The following is a 19,393-nucleotide window of genomic DNA, read 5'->3' on the forward strand; positions in this document are numbered from 1 at the left end:
TGTGTGTGTGTGTGTGTGTGTGTGTGTGTGTGTGTGTGTGTGTGTGTATAGTTCCCATACTATAATATACTCTTTATATCCAGTTCAATTCTAATCCAGTTTCAATATCCAGTTCAGTTCTAAGAATCTAACCAGGCCCCTGCTGATCCACAAACTAAATTGTAAGAGCTAATTCTTGGCTTCGTGTCTAACTGACATGGTAAGAATCAGTTTCATAATCTTGGTCATGCAATACTGTTATGGATTTTCCATCTTTTCATTTGGACACTGTTCTCAGAGGAGCCTTGATTAAAAAGAGAGAGATTATTACTTCATACCATTGTTGAATAGAAGGGGCACTTCACATGTACATATATAGACAAATTTTGGTATTTGTGTACACATGTTTGGTCGTTTTGATCATGTCCAACTTCATGACCCCACTTGGGGTATTGTTGGCAAAGATACTGGAGCAGTTTACTATTTGGAAACTGCAGCAAATAAGGTTAAGTGACTTGCCCAGGGTAACGCAGCTAGGAAGTGTCTGAGTCCAGATTTGCATTCAGGAAAATAGTCTTCCTGACTCCAGGCCTGGCGCTCTATCCACTGTGATACTAGCTGCCTGTATGTGGGGTGGGGAGAGGTATAGATGTGGCTAAAGACCAAAAACTTGACAAATGCTCCACATGAAAGGTTACATGGTATTAAGAAGACATTTACTAAGCTTGGATCCCTGCTATAAAACTCAAGATGTGGGAAATTTGAACAAGTTTAGAAACTTGTAAAACACTCTCACTTCTCCAGAGCCACATCAGACAGAGCGTCTCCCTTACATCAAACAAATGGTTGCCCTTAGCGATAGAAATGTAAGTGGAGTCACCTGCCATGGTGGAAACATGATGTTAAGTCAGCCCCCATCCAGAGCGCCCAGGTCTTTGGAGTTAGCCAATGCGTTCATTTTATATGTGTGTATATGTGTGTGTGCATATGTATATTATTTTATTATTATAAGGAGGTCATTCTGTTATTTTTAAGAGGACCAAGCTGGCATTGCAGTGGAGGATGGGAGAGAAGAGAAAAGCCTCTCCCTCCACCTGCTTCATGGACCATGGGGAAAGGTAGCAGATAACATAATAAGGTCCCTTATGGCCATTGCTCAAATAGCTTCATTGCCAGTGTCTGTCTGTCTGTCTGTCTGTCTGTCTGTCTGTCTGTCTGTCTCTCTCTCTCTCTCTCTCTCTCTCTCTCTCTCTCTCTCTCTCATCTAATTGTTCTTGTCCAGCCCTGCTATTTACATTCCTTGCCCAGGTCCCTTCCTTTAGAGGGTGCATCTGCTCTGTGCACCAAGTTGGGTGTGTACTTCCTTCAGGGTTGGTGGGGTAATGAGAAACTGTGGGATCTGACAGGCTGCCAGGAAGCTTGAATGTAAAGATATTTGCCGTCTTTAATGTGAACACAGACTCTGAATTGGACCTGGATTCCTGGCAAGGCGGGGCTCCTGGCTGTCTGACCATGCCTTGTATTCTTCGGGGACAACTCTAGGCAGTGTCCAGATGAGCCCCTTTCTTGGAAAACACAGGGTTCGCCAAAGTCAAGTTTACATACCTTTCTCCTCTAACTTCTTCCTTCTGGTTTTAGGACCTCAAAGAATTGGTAGAAAAACTGGAAAAGAATGAGAAGAAACTGAAAAAACAATTGAAGATTTATATGAAGAAAGTCCAGGACCTAGAAGGTACTTATTAATGATGACAGCTGGCAGTGCTGGGCATGGGGAGGGAGGGGGGATTGGGTAGTTGTATTAGGAGAAGTTTATCTGGGGAAACGGAATTGTTTCTTATTTTATGCCAAGAGCTTTCCTGCCTTTTCTGGGACTTCTTTCTATTTATTAAGAATCTGTTTTGTTCTTTTTCCCCCTAAGTGCTCTGTCAATTCCTTTTGACAGATAATCCTTAGGCACCTCAGTATGATGTATAAGGTGCTAGACTAGGCATTGGGGGGGGGATTAAGATGAAAGTGAGGCATCCCCCCTTCCCCAAAGAGCTAACACACTACTAGGTAAATACAATGTGTATGGCTATAAAATCTATTACAAAATACATTGGAATAAGGGCAGAGATCAAAACAAGTGCTCTAGGAAGATCTGAGGAGGGGAAATCACTTTTAGACATAAGACAGAGATTCCTGGAGATGATACTGAGATAGGCTTTGAAGGAGGAGCAGAACTTCAACATACATGTTTCGCCTTGCTCAGTCATGTCCAACTCTTCGTGATCTCATGGGGTTTTCTGGGCAAAGATACTGGAGTGGTTTGCCATTTCCTTCTCCAGCTCATTTTACAGATGAGGAAACTGCAACAGACATGGTTAAGTGACTTGCCCAGGGTCACTCAGCTAGCAGGTGTCTGAGGCCAGATTTGTACTCAGGAAGAGTCTTCCCAATTCTATGCCCAGTGCTCTACCAACTGAATCATTTAGCTACCTATACGTTGTCCCCAGCTATTCAGAAAACTTACATGGCTTTCCATGACCTGCAAGATAAGCCCCTTCACAATTTCTGTCAACCTCTCTACTTCTCTTTCTCCTTACTCCCTTAAAAAGTTCCTTCCCTAACCTCTTCAGCTATAATGAATTTTCATTCTGCCTTCTAACATATCTTACCTCCACCACTTTTTGGACACTTATTATATTATACTTTTATATTGCTACCTATATGCGTGCAGTTGTGTCTGAAACTCATGAATAAACCAGTTGAAAGTAGCTATGTCATGCCTTATAAGTCTTTGGGTCCCCTCCTGGCCCTGCACACAGTAGGTCCTCAGTGATGGTTTGCTAATGACCAGTCTCCATTTCATGCATACTAGCCTCTTGCATCATGTCAACACCTCGAGGTTTCTTTCCCTTGCTTCAAACTAATCAGCTTCATTGTTGTTTTTGTAGGCTACTAAAATACAAGAAGCTCAGTTATATGATAAGTCTTTCCAGAAACTTTCCTAGCCTTTGGGAGTCTCGAGTTACCTCAGTGTATAAGCTAACCAACTAGAAAAACAATGAATTGCTTCTAGAAAGCCCAGGGTCTGTCAGTTCTGAAGCCTCCATCACCCATAGATAAGGACTGGTATTAAGTGCCTAATTGTGAGGTTAGAATTATTTAACTAAAAGATGTGCTGCCCATTGCCCCTTTTCTCCTTATGGAATTAAAGGGCCATCCATCATCCCTAATGTGATACATCCCCCTGTAGAGAGATCAGAATTTTCAAACACAGGTAGACTAAGGCCTTTGAGGTCATCTAATCCAGCCCTTTGCCCCTAGGGCCTCTAAGTGAAGCATCCAATAAAAATGACTCGCTCTTACTCTTCATTACAACTTTATAGTGAAGACAACTCTTGTTTTCATTTTTATGTTTGTATCATAGTATCTAGAAACGGAGAGCTGGCTTGGGAGTCAGGAGGACCTGTGTTCAAATCCTACCCTAACACATACTGACTTTGTTACCTGGTCAAGTCACTTAACCGCTCAACCCTTTAACTCTATAAGTTGCTGAGCAGGTGCTTTGGTAGAGGGAGATTCTTCATTGAGAATTCCTCATATCAGTGATATCATGGGTCACTTTTTTTGTTTTTGTTTTTTTATTCCAATGCTTAACATAATTCATGACTCATAGTCAATATAATCAAATGCTTATGAAATTCAATTGGATTCTGTAACTACGCACAGAACTGTCTCATACCTCCCATGGTCCTCTGATTAACCTAAATTCCCTTTTGCTTCAGATTGAAGACCATTCTCTCTCCTGTGATCCTAAGTGGGAACACAGACCAACCTGTTATTAAAGTTGCTGTCCCATGTCCTGCAGGCAGCTGGGCTAGTCCTTGCCCTGAAGGGAGCATACAGTGTTAGAACAGTTAAGAACAATAGAAGGCAGTATACAGTGAACTGAAGGAGACTGTTGGGAGAGACCAGAGTATTCTGTCCCAAGGGAAGTCGAAAGCCTTAAAGGGTCAGTTAGTGACCTGACTGTCTTTCCACTCACTGTTTAAGGGTCTTCCCCTCCCAGACTGATTCTTTTGTGAAGGCAAATTAGGCTGAGTGGGTGTCGTCCCAGACAAACTGAGACCTAGGAAAGACCTTAGCTTTAAAAAGCCCACTGTACCTGGGGCCGTCACCCATCATCCTGACTTTTGTCTTGCCACTAAACTCTGATGACTCTGGAGGAGAGAGGGAGGCAGATGACTCTTCACAGCCCTGCCTCACTTCAATCCAATTCACTGGCATGTCAAGACATCCTTCTCATGATGTCGTTGGCCCCCTTTGACAATGAGGGACAAGCAACAAGCAATAACAATCTGGTTATCATCTCACTAGCCGCCCGCTGGTCCTAGAATTTATCGGACAGTATCAGTTAATGCGTCTTTTTGTCTTTCTTCCTCCATTAGCTGCCCAAGCATTAGCACAGAGTGAGAGAAAGCGGCATGAGCTCACCAGACAGGTCACAGTGCAAAGGAAGGAGAAGGATTTCCAAGGGATGCTGGAGTACTACAAAGAAGATGAACCCCTCCTCATTCGGAATCTGGTGACAGGTGAGAAGGCTTCATGACCCTCTCATTTCAGAAGCTGCTTGGGAAATGCTAGGACTTGATAAAATGGAAACTCGGTCCTCAGTGGGTCTGGTTCTATCCCAGCTTAAGTGTGGGAATTTGAAAAGGTTGGCCCTCTGTGGTTTATACAGAAGGGGAGTTTCTGAGGAAGAGAACTGCATTGTGCTGATAGAGCTAGGGTGGTGCAAAGCCCAAGCCCAGGGTGCACCTCTCTGTGATTTCTGGCCTGGGCTGTTGGTGCTTTGACTCCTAGAGGTGAAAGTGCTTTCAGTGGTATAAAGCTGTAGATAATACCAAGGGATGAAATAATTCATCAGTGGACATCATGCTGACTAACTACTGAGGAATCTTGTACTCCACCTGTTACTGCCTGACTCAAAGAATTTGGGCAGGTTAGTAGACTCAGGGTTTTTCAGATGTGAAAGAAGGATTTTCCTTGAATAGCTAGAAAGAGATTGAGCTAAATGCATTTCAGGCTCTGCTTGCATGTAAATGTGTGTGCATATATTTACATGTATTTTTAGAAGCCCTAGATTTATTCTTAGAGAAGTCTTTGCAGACAGGATACCCTTCTCAAAGACTTTTTCTCTTTTACAGACCCCAAGCAGATCCTAACTTTAATATTCTAAAAGGCTTTTCTCCCTGCTGATGTCCCCAACTGCTTCTGGCCATACCTTGTTCCACAACAGAGGGAGTTACCTGGGAAAAGTTTGAAGGTTAGGGGAAGATCTATATTGGGAGATTTGGATTTTATTTCTGATTGTCAATGACCCCCAAGCAGTTCATTCAACTGTTCTGTTTCCTCATATGACTAGATAAATCCAACCAAGAAATGAACAAGAAAGAAGTTAAGGAGATGAATACAATTTTAGAAAAGTTAGATTTGATAGACTTCTGGAGAAAACTGAATGGGAATAGAAATGAATATACCTCTTTCTCAGTGATATATGGCACCTACACAAAAATTAACCATGTATTAGGGCATAAAAACCTCACAACCGAATGCAGAAAAGCAGAAATATTAAATGCATCCTTTTTAGATCAGGATGCATTAAAAATTACATTCAATAAAGAGTCATGGACAGAGAGATTAAAATTAATTGGAAACTAGAAAATCTAATCCTAAAGAATCAGTAGGTCAAAGAATAAATCCTAGAAAATATAAATAATTTCATTCAAGAGAGTGAAACAACATACTAAAATGCATGGAATACAGCCAAAGCAGTACTTGAGGGAAATTTTATATCTCTATGTTCTCATATAAAGGGAAGATAACATTAAATATTTCCATCATATGGATGTTGTGAAGATAAAATTAATAAGAGTTGAAAGAGCTTTGAAAAGTGCAACAGTGAGGGGTGGCTAGGTGACGCAGTGAATAGAGCAGCAGCCCTGGAATCAGGAGGACCTGAGTTCAAATCCAGCCTCACTACTAGCCGTGTGACCTTGGGCAAGTCACTTAACACCAATTGCCTTGCCTTCCCCTCCAAAAAAACAAACAAAAAAGTTTAATAGTGGCCTACATGGCAGTAGACTCCTCTCATCTTTACAAGGGAGGTGGAAGCTGGCAGTTCTCTTCAGTCTGGGAGTTCCAAGTTGTAGTGGGTCAAGCCAGTTGGAGGTCCATACTATGTCTAGCACCAGCAGGATGACCCCTCAGGAGCAGAGGACCACCAGGTTGCCCAAGGAGGGGCAAGCCAGCCCAGGCTGGAAACAGAGCAGGTCAAAGCTCCCAGATGGTCATAGTGGGAATGGGCCCATGAGGAGTCCCGGTATCTCCATCCTGGGTGGACAGAAGGCCTGATCTCAGGAGAAAGGCCCTCGAGGAGGAGGGGAGGGAAGGAAGATGGTGCCGTACCAGTTCCAGAGATGATCATTCATCCATCAGCCAGAAAGAATGTATTGAGCACCTCCTCTCCTAGGTTCTGTGAGGATAGATAAGGGGCGTAATACACAAACCTGCCCACAAGAACTTTACCGTCTACTTGTTTGGTTTGTGGGTTTGCATTTTTTTTAATACCTTTTTAAGTCTAGAGCCTGGTCTAGCACCTCTTATAAGGATGAGTTTTTCCCAGTGGGTCCAGAGATATAGCTTTGCTCAGTCATTAAATGTGGCATTAACATAATATAGAGTCTGAATATTGATTTTAAAGCCCTACCAGAGTCCAGTCTTTAATGTGTAATTCTTGGCAGTTTGGCACATTAAGACAAAATATGAGATTCTTAAGTTCATTATGTCAAATTAAGAGAGAAAAGGACCCTAAAAAATGAATTCTACTTGTCTTTGGTGCTTAGAAAGCATAACGTAGTCTTTTGTAAGTGATTAGTGTGTAGGGAGAGTAGATACTCTGACTAACCTATTAACTTACTTAGGGAATTTAATTAGTTCTCTCCTATAATGTGTCCCCAAAGAGCTTCTCTGTAGTTAGGCAACAAATGTACATTAGACACCTAACTTTACACTCAACATTGCATCAGATTCTGGATTAGGGAGAGGGGGCAGAGAAGAGAGAGAAGCAGAAGAAAAATATAGACGCAAGTCTTATACAGCCACTAAAAACACATTAAATATTAATTATGTTAAAGTTGCCACTAGACAGTAGACAGTGGTTAAATCATTAAGACAAATAGTAAGTGCAATTCCATCAAAGGAGGAAGAGAGAAGTCCTTAGCCACTCCCTGCACCTGGCAGAATCACACTACCTTTGGGGTTGGGCCCCTTTGTCACATCTTGGCACGCAAGATTTGCAGCGAGGTGTTATAGATAGAAAGTTGGACTTTGAGTCATGAAGATCTGGATTCCAATTCTGCCTCAGGTACTTATTAGCTGTGTGACCCTGAGCAAATGACTTTACTTTTCTGAGCCTCAGTTTCCTCATCTGGAAAATGGAAACAACAGTAGCACCAATCTCACAGAGTTGTTGGGCAGGGTCAAATGAGATCATATGTACGTAAGGAACTTTAAAAGTCTAGCTGCTGTTGTTATGGCCATCCGCTAAAGGAGGTTATGTTAGCCTCTGGTGAGAAGAAGGCCGCAAATATTAAGAGGATGCAGATGTAAGAGTTAGGTAGCCCAATGCAAAGTAGTTTTATGCCCTGGGGATTTTCCAGGGCAGGCTTGGAAGCTAGCTATCTGTTTCTTTGGTTTTATAAGCCTTTTCCTTGCCTGGAAACTTCTTTCTTGATACACAAATGCACCAAGGATTTGTTAGTGTCATGCTCGCTTACCCTTCTAGAATAGAACTGAAGGGCCAGAGAGAACACCTGAACATTGCAGTCCAAACAATGAAAAGAGAAGGTTTAAAAATAAATCCAGAATAATTCCTAGGTGAATTAATTCTGTACAGTAGCATTTGCTAGGAAATCCAGGCTTGCCCAAAAACTTTAGATGCTGAAACTTCCTTAGGGCAAATATGTACCCACACACTCGACCTTGGCATGAATGTGGTGGCCTATGGTATGAGTTCTTGTGCCTAGCACAGTGTAAGGAAAGAGGGCACTGATGGGCCCACAGGCTGCCCTGGAATCTATAAAGTGGCCTCAGGTATATTTACAGACTTGTTCAGTTCCTCACCCCAGGAATGTGAGCTGCAGTTATGGGAGCAAGGTGGGATACTGAGACGGCCTGTCTGCCCCGTGCCTTATGTCTCATAAATTCAACCATCTAAGGTTTAAACTGCATTGGAATGCATCTTACTCTTGTCTTTACAACATTTATTTCCATGGTGAGCCAAGACTGTAGCAACTCCAGGTTTTTTCCTAATAGTAACTCCTGTGTTTCTTATTCTTTTGATAGATCTGAAACCCCAGACGCTGTCAGGCACCGTTCCTTGTCTCCCTGCTTACATCCTCTACATGTGTATCAGACATGCCGATTATGTCAATGATGACCTTAAAGTGCATTCCCTGCTCACCTCAACCATCAATGGCATCAAGAAAGTACTAAAGGTAATTAGCCATTCAGGAAATCTGGTATTTGAAATAAGTGGAGAGAACTCAGCCTGCCTAGACTTTGAGGGGAAACAGAAAAAGAGAGAGTGTCTTAGAAGCCTCCTTCCCCATAGGCAAATGACCCAACTATCTACCTCTTATATATTCATCATCCTCTAGAATGAGGGCTCCACATAAACTCATCTTTCAGCTAACGGAAACTGACCCTCTCCAGGCATCACGACTTAGGTTTTAAACCTTTCCAAGGGAAATCTTTCTAAAAATGGACTGCATGCTTTCCTGCTTCCTAAAACCGTGGTACTGAAAGCAGTATCACCTTTTAGGGATGATTCATGGCCACTGTCATGAACATCCATCACTGTACGTCAGTTCTGTGTCGTCTGCTCCTGTGATATTTGGCTATTAGTCTGCAGCTGAAATAGTGCCTGATTTCTAACTCTCCTTCCCACCCTCTTTTGTTTTATTGCTTTGAATATGCTATTGTCTATGAAACCAGATATTCATCCATTCATTAATTCATTCAGCAAGACTTTTTAGCATGTATTTTGTGCAAAGTCCTCTTCTAGGCACTAGGGGAGACAAAAAGGTACTCTAAAAGGGTATAGTACATATGGCACACAGAGCTTATGATGATATACAACCATACTGAATGAGATGCAAAACCAAGTACTTTGTGAGGTTAGTGGGTGGGTACAAATTGTTAACATGTGGATCCCCAGGGAAATTTTCATTGAGGAGGAGGCATTTGAGTTGGACTTTGAGGATCAATTGAGATTATATATATATATATATATATGTATATATATATATAAAGAACTTTTCAAGTTTTACTGCCTTGTATAAATGTGAACTATTATTAAAAGGATGGTTGTTTAATAAATGCTGACTGATCGATAAGAAAAGAGAAGAGGGAATTATCTTCCTAGGCAAAGACAATAGTATCCACAAAGTCATGGGGGCAGCAAGGTGCATTGAGTGTTTGGGCTACTCTCTACAGAGAGCAGACTAGTTTGGCTGAAGTGTGTAGCAGTGAAGTCTGGAAAGAGGGTGATGCCGACTATAGAGGATGTTGAATGCTAGGCTAAGGAGCTAGAAGACCATAGGGAACCCCTTCAGATTTTTGAACCAAGCAATCTATTCATGAAGACATATTAAAGGAAAAGAAGAGGGAGGAAGATGGCGACCAGAAGACCTGATAGGAAGCTATTGTAATTGTGTGTGCAGGTGGTAATGAGGATCTATCCTGGGGTGGTGGAAGTATAGGAATAGAGAGAAGGGGATGGATAGGGGGGAACTCGCAAAAAAGGAGTCAATTAGACTCGGTAACTTTGGGGATATAAGAGGCAGGAGAGGGAAGAATAAAAATAATGCTAGGGCTAGGCAAATAGCAGCACCACAGAGAGACATGATGAAGTCAGAAGGAAGAACAGGTTTTCAGAAAGAGATTGATTAGCTGGATTTTGGACTTTGAGGTGCAGATGGAATATCCAGATGGAGTTCTTCCATTGGCAGCTGAAAATCCAGGCATAGAGCTCAGAAGAAAGGTTGCAAATATAAGTCTGAGCATCCCCTTCATACAGACAGGGGTTATAGCTATGAATGAAAGAGATTGCTAGGGAAGGGAGGAGAGGGCAAAGTATGTAATCTTGGGGAATATACACATTCTAAGTATTAAACAGAAAGTCCTTATCTATTAAACAGGAATTATGATATTTGTACTTTCTACCTCACAGAGTCATTATGGGAAAAGCACTTGCAAACCTCAATTTCCTTTTTATATATATTTTCATTTATTTCATTAAATATTTCCCAATTACATTTTTAAAAACTTTCATTTTTTTAAATTTTGAGTTCCAAATTCTCTTGTGCCTCTCCATGACCCCTTGAGATGGCAAGTTATATATCAATTATATATATATGAAGTCACTGAAACATATTTCCACATTAGCCTTGTTCTAAAAGAATATACACACACATACATACATACACATGAAAAATAAAGAAAGTGAAGAAAGTATGCTTTAGACTGTACTCAGAGTTTGTGAGTTCTCTCTCTGGAGGTGAATAGCATTTTTCATCATGAAGCCTTTGGAATTGTCTTAGATCATTGTATTGATTAGAATAGCAAAGTCTTTCACAGTTGATCATTGTTATGATATTTCTGTGTACATTGTTCTCCTGGTTCTGCTCTCTTCACTTTGTACCATAAGACTTCCCAGCAAACCTTAATTTTCTATACAGTATCTCAAAAATCTTAGCTTAAAAGTTTGCTAAGATTTTTGGAACCCCCTATATGTTACTATTATCCCCTTGGATGAATTTTTATGAACTTTGGAACCCACTATATGTTGCTATTATTTCCCTGGCTGAATTCATAATCCACCCTAGCTCCACAGTCATTGGCTGAGTTGATAGACACAAGAAAGGCCAATGGATGTTGGGCATTTTTACTTTCTCTGACTTCCAGGAACAAACCATTTTCTACTTGTGGTTGTTCTGAGCCATTGGCCCAGGCTGAGGCTCTCCCTGAATGGTAGATCCCAAAGACCATGTGTTTTTACAATCTACCAATGTAAATCCCACAGACATGCAAGCAATATCCACTATCGCCTTCATAGTTGGATAATGTAATATTACCATTTGGTATGTTACAGTACTTATTTGGCCTCTTCTCTATATAACTACCCTTGGTTCTTCAATATACAACCATTATTGGCCTTTGTGTCTTCCTGATATAGTTATCCCTTCCGCATTGTGACTTTCCCCATTGCAGTTTCAGTATATCACAGGCTGGCATAAGAAATCAAGTGGAAATTTTGGGGGGAGTTTTGCAGAAGCTGCAGACGACATGTAAAGGCCAGCAGATGATGCAGAAAAAGTTTAGAAACTCAAATTAATACATTACATGTATAGTATTGTATAATATCAGCATCTTTTATCTTTTAATACCATAATAATTCAGACTTCTTTCCTGGTATGAAGGAGGTCCAAAAATTTTAAATAGATTTTCCAGATTGTGGGGACTCTGTGCCCCTAATTCCCATGATGTCAAAGGGATAACTGTATTCTTTATTGTGGTTGTAAGGAAACTACTTTGTAAACCCTTTAGCACTCCATATATATGAGTTATTTGGCTGGCATTAATGAATTATTGAATTAATTAACTGAAGTTGGTTAAAGTATAGAGTTTGGAAAGACTATGCCATAGGTGCAAATCTTGCATATGCCTAGTGATTATCATGTTTTTTTTCTGCTGCCATGGATAGAACCCTTGATAATAAACAGCTGTCTTACAGATGTGTGCCCCTGGGGGAATAGGGGAGAGAGAAACCTTATCCTTGTGATTAGAGAAACAGTTCAACTCAACTAAATAACTTCTTGATAGTAACCTCATCTTTGGGTCATCATTATGTAATTAAAGCCCTATTGAATAACAGAACAGAAACCACTGAGAAACGGGAGTACAGTAGGATGAAAATGGAATAAAATGTAAGAGAATAAGATGATAAAAAGATAAATAGATCTTATCTAGACAGCGGTCATTCAGTAAATTTCTTTTCCCTTCCAGAAGCACAACGATGATTTTGAGATGACATCCTTTTGGTTATCCAATACATGTCGCCTTCTTCACTGCTTGAAGCAATACAGCGGGGATGAGGTAAAAGAGAGGCATTATGGTCAGAGTCTGCCAAATACGTCAGTACTGAGAGGAAGAAGAATGGAGAGAAAGAGAGAGGGAGAGAAAAGAAGAGAAGGAAAGAGAAGAAAAAGAGGGGGAGAAGGAGAGAAAAGAGGAGGAGGGGGAAAGGGGAGAGGAAAGATGAAAGAAGTAGGGAAAATAAGAAAGTAGAGAAATATTATTGCTCTACATTGAGACTGGTCATGAGTTAGTCTCCCAAATCTAAGCTGAGCTGGTCCATCATTGGTATCTGAACCCTTTCTACACTGGTAGAAACCATTTGTGTTCCACAAGCATAACCTTTTAAGAACCCAGGATCACATCCACACCACAGTGAGGCATCAGAGGAAGAGGGATATGTGTGTGTGTGTGATTGACAGCTGTTTTACAACTTACATTCTTGAGTGTTGCCTGGGCCACTGACATGATAACTTGACTACACTGTGGCTTTGGCAAAGCCTACCATGTACTTTGTAAAAAATATCTTGAAATTTTGTTAAATTGGCTGCACCCTGACCTCCAGACACTGAAACATTTGTTCTTCACAATAAAGCATCACCTAACTTCAGCTGATAGTGGAATCTTTTCCTAGATTGCCTCCCTCAGCATGTCAGATGAACTAAGTTTGTCCCACGGTTAGCTTGGGCAGTGCATAAAAGGGCACGTGGATATTTTAAGATGGTGTTTGAAAAAGAAGAGATGTGATGGTAAGAGAAGCTTGGTTCCCATCTTAGAACCTGTGGAAGAGCTCTGGATTTAAATTCATGGGACCTGGGTTTGATTCCATGTCTGTTGATTATTGTTGTATGACTTTGGGCAAGTCAGTTCCTTTCTCTCAGATTCCATTTCTTCCTCTATTAAATGAAGGGATGGCCCTGTAAGGTCTCTTCTAGCATTTATTCAGGGTCTCATTAGGAGATGGCTTTATTGTCTTCCCTTAAGGAAAAAAAAAGTCATTCTTTCATACCTCATTGTCCTCTAACAAGAGAAGAATGGACAACCACACTGAAATTCCAGTAGAATCCCAAACTCTGGTGGTCCATGTGCTTTGGACCCACAACCAGAGTTCTAGAGCAGCCCCTTAATGAGGTCAGAACACATGTGTTCTATGTCTTTCCAGCCCGGATGATATAGGCATTTGCAGACCTGACCCACCAGCCTGCTTTTGTATAATCCTAGAGGAAAGAACCTTTTTTTTTTTTTTTTTACATCTTAAAATAAAGCTTTTTTTGTATTTTGAAGTGTAAAAGTCAGGGGCAGCTAGGTGGCGCAGTGAGTAAAAGCGCCGGCCCCAGAGTCGGGAGGACCGGGAATCAGTTCCGGCCTCAGATACTTAATACCCACACAAAATAACTGGCCATGTAACCTTGGGTAAATTATTTAACCCCAATTGCTTTTAAAAAATAAATAAAGTGTAAAAGTCATTCTTACCTCCAGGCTCTAGTCTGGATTTGACCCTCCAGCTGCACTTTACCTAGCCAGTAATATAGAAAGTCTCTAGATGTAACCTCCTGAAGCAAATTAAGACTTTAAAAAGATGGGCAGAAGGTAAAACATTGCTAATTCATTCTTCCAGGGTCCTTCCTGAGAAGCCCTTGGACAAGAGTGAATCTCTCTCCCATATACCCAAATTGTTAGTAAGAAGAACATATGTTAAGAATGTACAGTGGTCTGAGACCAGAGACCTTTTCAGCTTTTGCCAAAACAAGAAATTTCAGACTACAGTGCAAAGCATGCCAGGTGTGGAATCAAATTACCCCTCTGCTAATTAATAACTTGTGACCTGGGAGAAGCCAGTTCATATCTCTGGGCCTCTGTTTCCTCATCTGTCAAATGAAGGGACTAGACTAGAATGATCCCTGAGGTCACTTGTACCTTTAAATCTGTGATCCTGTGACTTTTTGTACTTAGGGAGCAGCATTTAGCATGCCATATTACTTGGGTTCTGTTCCCAACTTTACCAGCTCAGTGATTTGGGGTAGGTCACTTGAATTCTCCATGCCACTATTTCCTCATCCCTATAAAAAACAGGGTAAGCTAAAAGAGTTGCTGAGGTCCCTTCCAGATGCAAAATTCTACAATTTTTCTTTCATATTTGTTCTTTTATCTTTTGCATGAACAGCATCTAAGTGCTAACATTAGAATATTATAGGTGATTGTTTTTTACAAGTATGGAACCAAGGGAATGAGGGGCTCTCAGAGTCAACCATGGTCCAAAGAGCAAAGGGCTTGCATCTTGTCCCTGGCAGACAGATGAACTCTCCCAATGTGTTTTCTCCCACCAGGGCTTCATGACCCAGAACACCCCCAAACAGAATGAACACTGTCTTAAGAATTTTGACCTCACTGAGTACCGCCAAGTCCTAAGTGATCTCTCCATCCAGATTTACCAGCAGCTCATTAAGATAGCAGAGGGCATGTTGCAACCAATGATAGGTAAGTGAGTATTATGCAATTCACATGACTGTGGGGTTTGGAACTGAGGCCAAGGATGACCTGTTCTGTGTTACCACCCACTCTGCAAAGCTTATGCAACAGATAGAGGCAGAGTCCCCAGAGAACGTTGTAGTTTTTTTTTTCCAGGCAAATCTATGTTTAAGGAAAAATAAGACCTGCCTCATACAAGAGTTCTAGTATTTGCTTCAACACTCCCTTTTCAAAATGCTATTTATATATGTCTTGACAAATAGAATTGAAGAAAAAAACTTTATAAACTCCCAACAGGATTAGTAACTACATGGTATTAGATCTATAAGTGGTTATGTTCTGAAGCGCAGCGTTGGAACCACACTGCACCTGGACCTATCATCTGCGCAGAGAGGATGTGAAATGTTCATCACCCTGTCAGAGAGCGCCGAAGTGTCTCTCTGAGAGACCAGAGATGAACATTAACCTTCCTTGTTAGTATGGGGAGGTGTGACTATACCATTCATTCAGGAGGCGATCCCAGGAATCGTGCTTCGTCTTATTGGAGCTGTACAATGGTTTAATAGAAAGAACCCTGGATTCAAAGCCAGAAGTCCTTCGTCTAGCCCTGGATAGGACACTTAATAGCACTATCGACATAAATAGTTCCCTTAGCTTCTCTGACCCTTTTTCCTCATCTATAAAACGGAAATAATACTCTCTCAAGATCATTCCAAAGAAAACGATACTTTATAAACAATACATGCTATTTTAATTTGATCTATTTAACAGATATTTAATTGAATATATTTAAATTTAAATAAGTAACAGATATTTATAATAATAATAAAAGCTAGCTTTTGTAGAGTGCTTTAAAGTTTGCAAAATGCTTTACAAATATTACTTTATCCCCACCACAACCATGGAAGGTATTATTATTATCCCCTCTTTACAGATGAGGAAACTGAGGTCTAGAAAGGTTAAGTGACTTACACAGCTAGGAAACATCTGAGGCAAGATTTGAACTCAGGTCTTCCTGAATCCAGGCTCAGTATTCCTGGATTTCACTGCTCTCCACCCAGTTGCTTATTTATTACATACCTACTTTATTACAAAAGGCACATCACCATACAGCAGTGTGATAAGGATGATTTAAGATTCAGAGCCAAGAAAGAAAGAAGGAGAATATTTTCAAATTCAAGAAAGAGTGAATGGAACTTTAGGGTTCTTAATTTTTTTATGACAGCCTGGTGAAGTCTATGGGGTCCTTCTCAGAATAATTTTTTAAATGCATAAAATAGAAAACTTAGAATTACAGACCAATTATATTGAAAAGCAATTCTCAATTGAAAAAGAAAATTCTTGGACTCCTGGCTAAATACCTTTGTTCTAGATGGTGTCACTTTCATTCTTCAGCCAAGGCCCAGTTTACTCGGGCTACACACAGGTACAGAAGTTAGTAGCCAGGATGTTACTTTTTGTTGTTGCTGATGTTGTTTTTACTCGACCTTTCTTTAAGAGTCCAATCCGTGTTTTCATGAAATGAAATGAAAATGTTTTGAGTTCCTTGGACAAGGAAGTTCCTAAAAGAAACCACCTTATAGTATATTCTTCCTCATAATAAACTATATTATAGTAAAATTCTAATTTAGTCTATTTCACAGGGCAGGGGAACTGAAACCAGTTGAATAACTTGTCCCAGATGCTTCCAAAACAAATATAATTCATCAGTGCCTCCTCTCTAATCCTTCTTGCCTGTTTCCTCATCCTCCTGGCCCAGAGGGCTATGTGAAAGACTTATCTCACACCGTATAGTGCTTAGCAGTCTTTACTTCTTGTTATCCTTGGACACCTCTCTAGAGCTCACTTCTTAGCCCTTTTAAATTTGTGAAGACTCTTGGGTAAGAATTTCCATGTCAAGGATGAGTAGGACATAATAATAATATTATATATTAGGACGTTATAATAATATTAATAACAAACATTTAAATGGCACTTTAAGGTTTGCATAGCTCTTTGCAAATATCTCATTTTATCCTCACAACAACTCTGGGCAGTAAATGTTATTATTATCCCTATTTTATAGATGAAGAAATGGAAACAGATAGAGATTAAGTGGCAAGCCTAGGGATGTCACACAGCTATGTCTAAAGCCAAATTTGAACTCAGGTCTTCCTGACTCTAGGTCCAGTGCTCTGTGCACCGTACCATCTAGCTACTTCCAAATACTGGCATGTTTATAAATTTTGTGTCCCCAGGTATTTTACTGGTGTCCTATACCAAAATCCAAAGTAACTGGAAAATCTGGGCAATATAAGAATGGGTAATCTTGTTTCATAGGACAAATCTTTCAGGCCACTTGCTATTTTCTTCCTAGTGTCTGCCATGTTGGAAAATGAAAGCATTCAGGGTTTGTCGGGAGTGAAGCCAACAGGCTACCGGAAGCGGTCTTCCAGCATGGTGGATGGGGACAATTCCTATAGCCTGGATGCCATCATACGCCAGATGAATTCCTTTCACAGTGTGATGTGTGACCAGGGCCTGGATCCTGAGATCATCCAGCAGGTGTTTAAGCAGCTCTTCTATATGATCAATGCTGTGGCCCTTAACAATCTCCTCCTGAGGAAAGATGTCTGTTCTTGGAGCACAGGCATGCAACTCCGGTAAGTTAAGGGGTGAGGAGAGGGGTATCCACAGTGCACACAGCAACAACTGACACAACATGTTTCCCAAACTCTAACCACAAAGCAGGAATTTTAATTCACTTCAGCAAGCATTTAAGTCCTTCCTGTGAGTGAGGCGATGTGCTTTGTCCCTGAAAAAGAAAACCAGAATGTCATGGCTTTCTGGATTTGGGAAATTTGACATTTAAGTGATAAACATTTACCTGTATATAAAGATAAATATAAAGTAGCTTTAGTAGAAAATTAAAGATTAAGTAACTCAAGTGTCTGTGTACATAGATAGAATGAATCAACACTATGAAGATGGAATTATTACCTAAATTATTTTGTAGATCTAACACAATATCAACTGAAATACCAATCGACAATTTCATTGGATTTGATCAAGTGATAACAAAATGTAATGTATACAGAAGAATAAATACACATGGATATTAGGAAAATTATCAGAAATAGTGAGGAAGGAGACCTCGCACTACTAGATCTCAAATGATATCCATAAAGAAGCAAAGATCAAAACCATCTGGTTCCAGATTTTAAAATAGAAAAATAGATCATCATAACAGAATAGGTAATTGAGAATTGGAACCAAAATCACACAACATATTAGTACATGATATATTCCAGACTCCAAAGCACTAGAAATCAGTTTTCAATAAAAATTATTTGAAAAGTTGAATAGCAAAGTGGAGTGAAGAAGTTGAAGGATCAAAGCTACATATTGCCACAGAGACTTAAAAATTTCAAGTAGAGAAATTTCATTTTTTAAAAACTGGAAGAAAACAATGTTATATCTATCAGTCATAATTGGGTAGAGGAGAAAAATGTTTACATATATATATATATCAAATCTTTAAAATTATAGAAGACTATATAAATTAGTTGAGATATTAAAAAATGGAAGTTTTAAACTACTAAAGATGATACATCCAGAATAGAAAGGAAAAAAAGAAAACTTTATTAACAAAAGCAAAGTAGCAAAAAAATTTTCTGATATAAATCTGACATTTAAAATATATAAGCAATTGACGGAAATTCATAATAGGAAGATTGATTCTTCAGTGAATTAGTGATTAAAGGGATGGATAATCAGTTCTCAAAGTTAAAAAAAAACATTAATCACATAAGAAAAAAATTTTAAATGAGAAATAAAATCTAAAATGATGTGAACACCATCTTGTATCTGTAAAATTGGCAAAAGTAGCCTAAAACAATAAAATTCACTGTTAGGGTGTCTAAAAACAGGCATTCTATCATACTGCAGGTAGCACTGTGAATGTGGTGTAATCTTTTCTGGAATGATTATATTCCTAGAACATAAGCTCCTTAAGGACAAAGACATTTTTTTTGTTTTTTTTTTTTTTGTCTTTGTATCCCCAGAGCCTAACATAATAGTAGGTAGTTAATAAATATTAGAAGAGTTGGATTTGAGCACTATCTGGTAACATATAATAAGAACTATAAAATTACACGTACCTTTGACCCACTGATCCCTAAAGAGTATACCTTAAAGATATTATCGAAAGGGAAAAGATTATCTCTACAAAAATGTTCCTTTATTCAAATTGGAAAAAAATAGAAGCAATCTATGTATCCAATAATTAATGGATAAAGCTAATCAAAATTTTAGCACATAAGAAGTTCTGTGTTACAGTGAATAGAGAACAAATTTTTGACTCAAGAAAATAGTTCAAGATCTGTTTCTGTCACAAACCAGTGGTGCAATTATAGAAAAGTCACTTAAACTCTAGGTGTTCTGGGCAAATTTCTTTTCTTTTTCTTAATATTATTTTTTTCAGTTACATAGACAATTTTTAACATTCATTTTTAAAATATTTTGAGTTCCAAATTATTCCCCCTTCCTCACCAAGAAAGCAAACAATTTGATATATATTGTGTGTGCAAACATGTAAAATATATTTCTATATTAGTCATGTTGTGAAAAAAGGAACAAACCAAAAGAAAAGAAGCACCAAAAGTAACAAATTAAGTGAAAATAGTATTCCTCACTCTGTATTCAGACTCTGTCACTGCTCTCTCTTCATATGGATAGCATTTTCCATCTCCAGTCCTTTGAAATTGTCTTGGATCATTGTATT

General features: G+C 39.5%; 1 protein-coding gene across 4 annotated transcripts in view; it reads left to right on the forward strand.

The window, feature by feature from the left end:
* Positions 1–19,393, forward strand: part of MYO5B (myosin VB) — a 565,409-nt gene that overhangs the window by 531,850 nt on the left and 14,166 nt on the right. For all 4 annotated transcript variants that reach the window (XM_069104353.1, XM_069104327.1, XM_069104336.1 and 1 more), the window contains 6 exons: positions 1,618–1,711; positions 4,413–4,556; positions 8,371–8,522; positions 12,094–12,183; positions 14,490–14,640; positions 16,988–17,273. In XM_069104353.1, the coding sequence (XP_068960454.1) occupies positions 1,618–1,711; positions 4,413–4,556; positions 8,371–8,522; positions 12,094–12,183; positions 14,490–14,640; positions 16,988–17,273 (917 nt within the window). The remainder of the gene's footprint in view (positions 1–1,617; positions 1,712–4,412; positions 4,557–8,370; positions 8,523–12,093; positions 12,184–14,489; positions 14,641–16,987; positions 17,274–19,393) is intronic.

Source organism: Petaurus breviceps, unplaced genomic scaffold (genome assembly GCF_028583685.1).
Source record: "Petaurus breviceps papuanus isolate PSGF00001 unplaced genomic scaffold, PetGlider_PUasm1.0 131, whole genome shotgun sequence".
Taxonomy (NCBI): domain Eukaryota; kingdom Metazoa; phylum Chordata; class Mammalia; order Diprotodontia; family Petauridae; genus Petaurus; species Petaurus breviceps.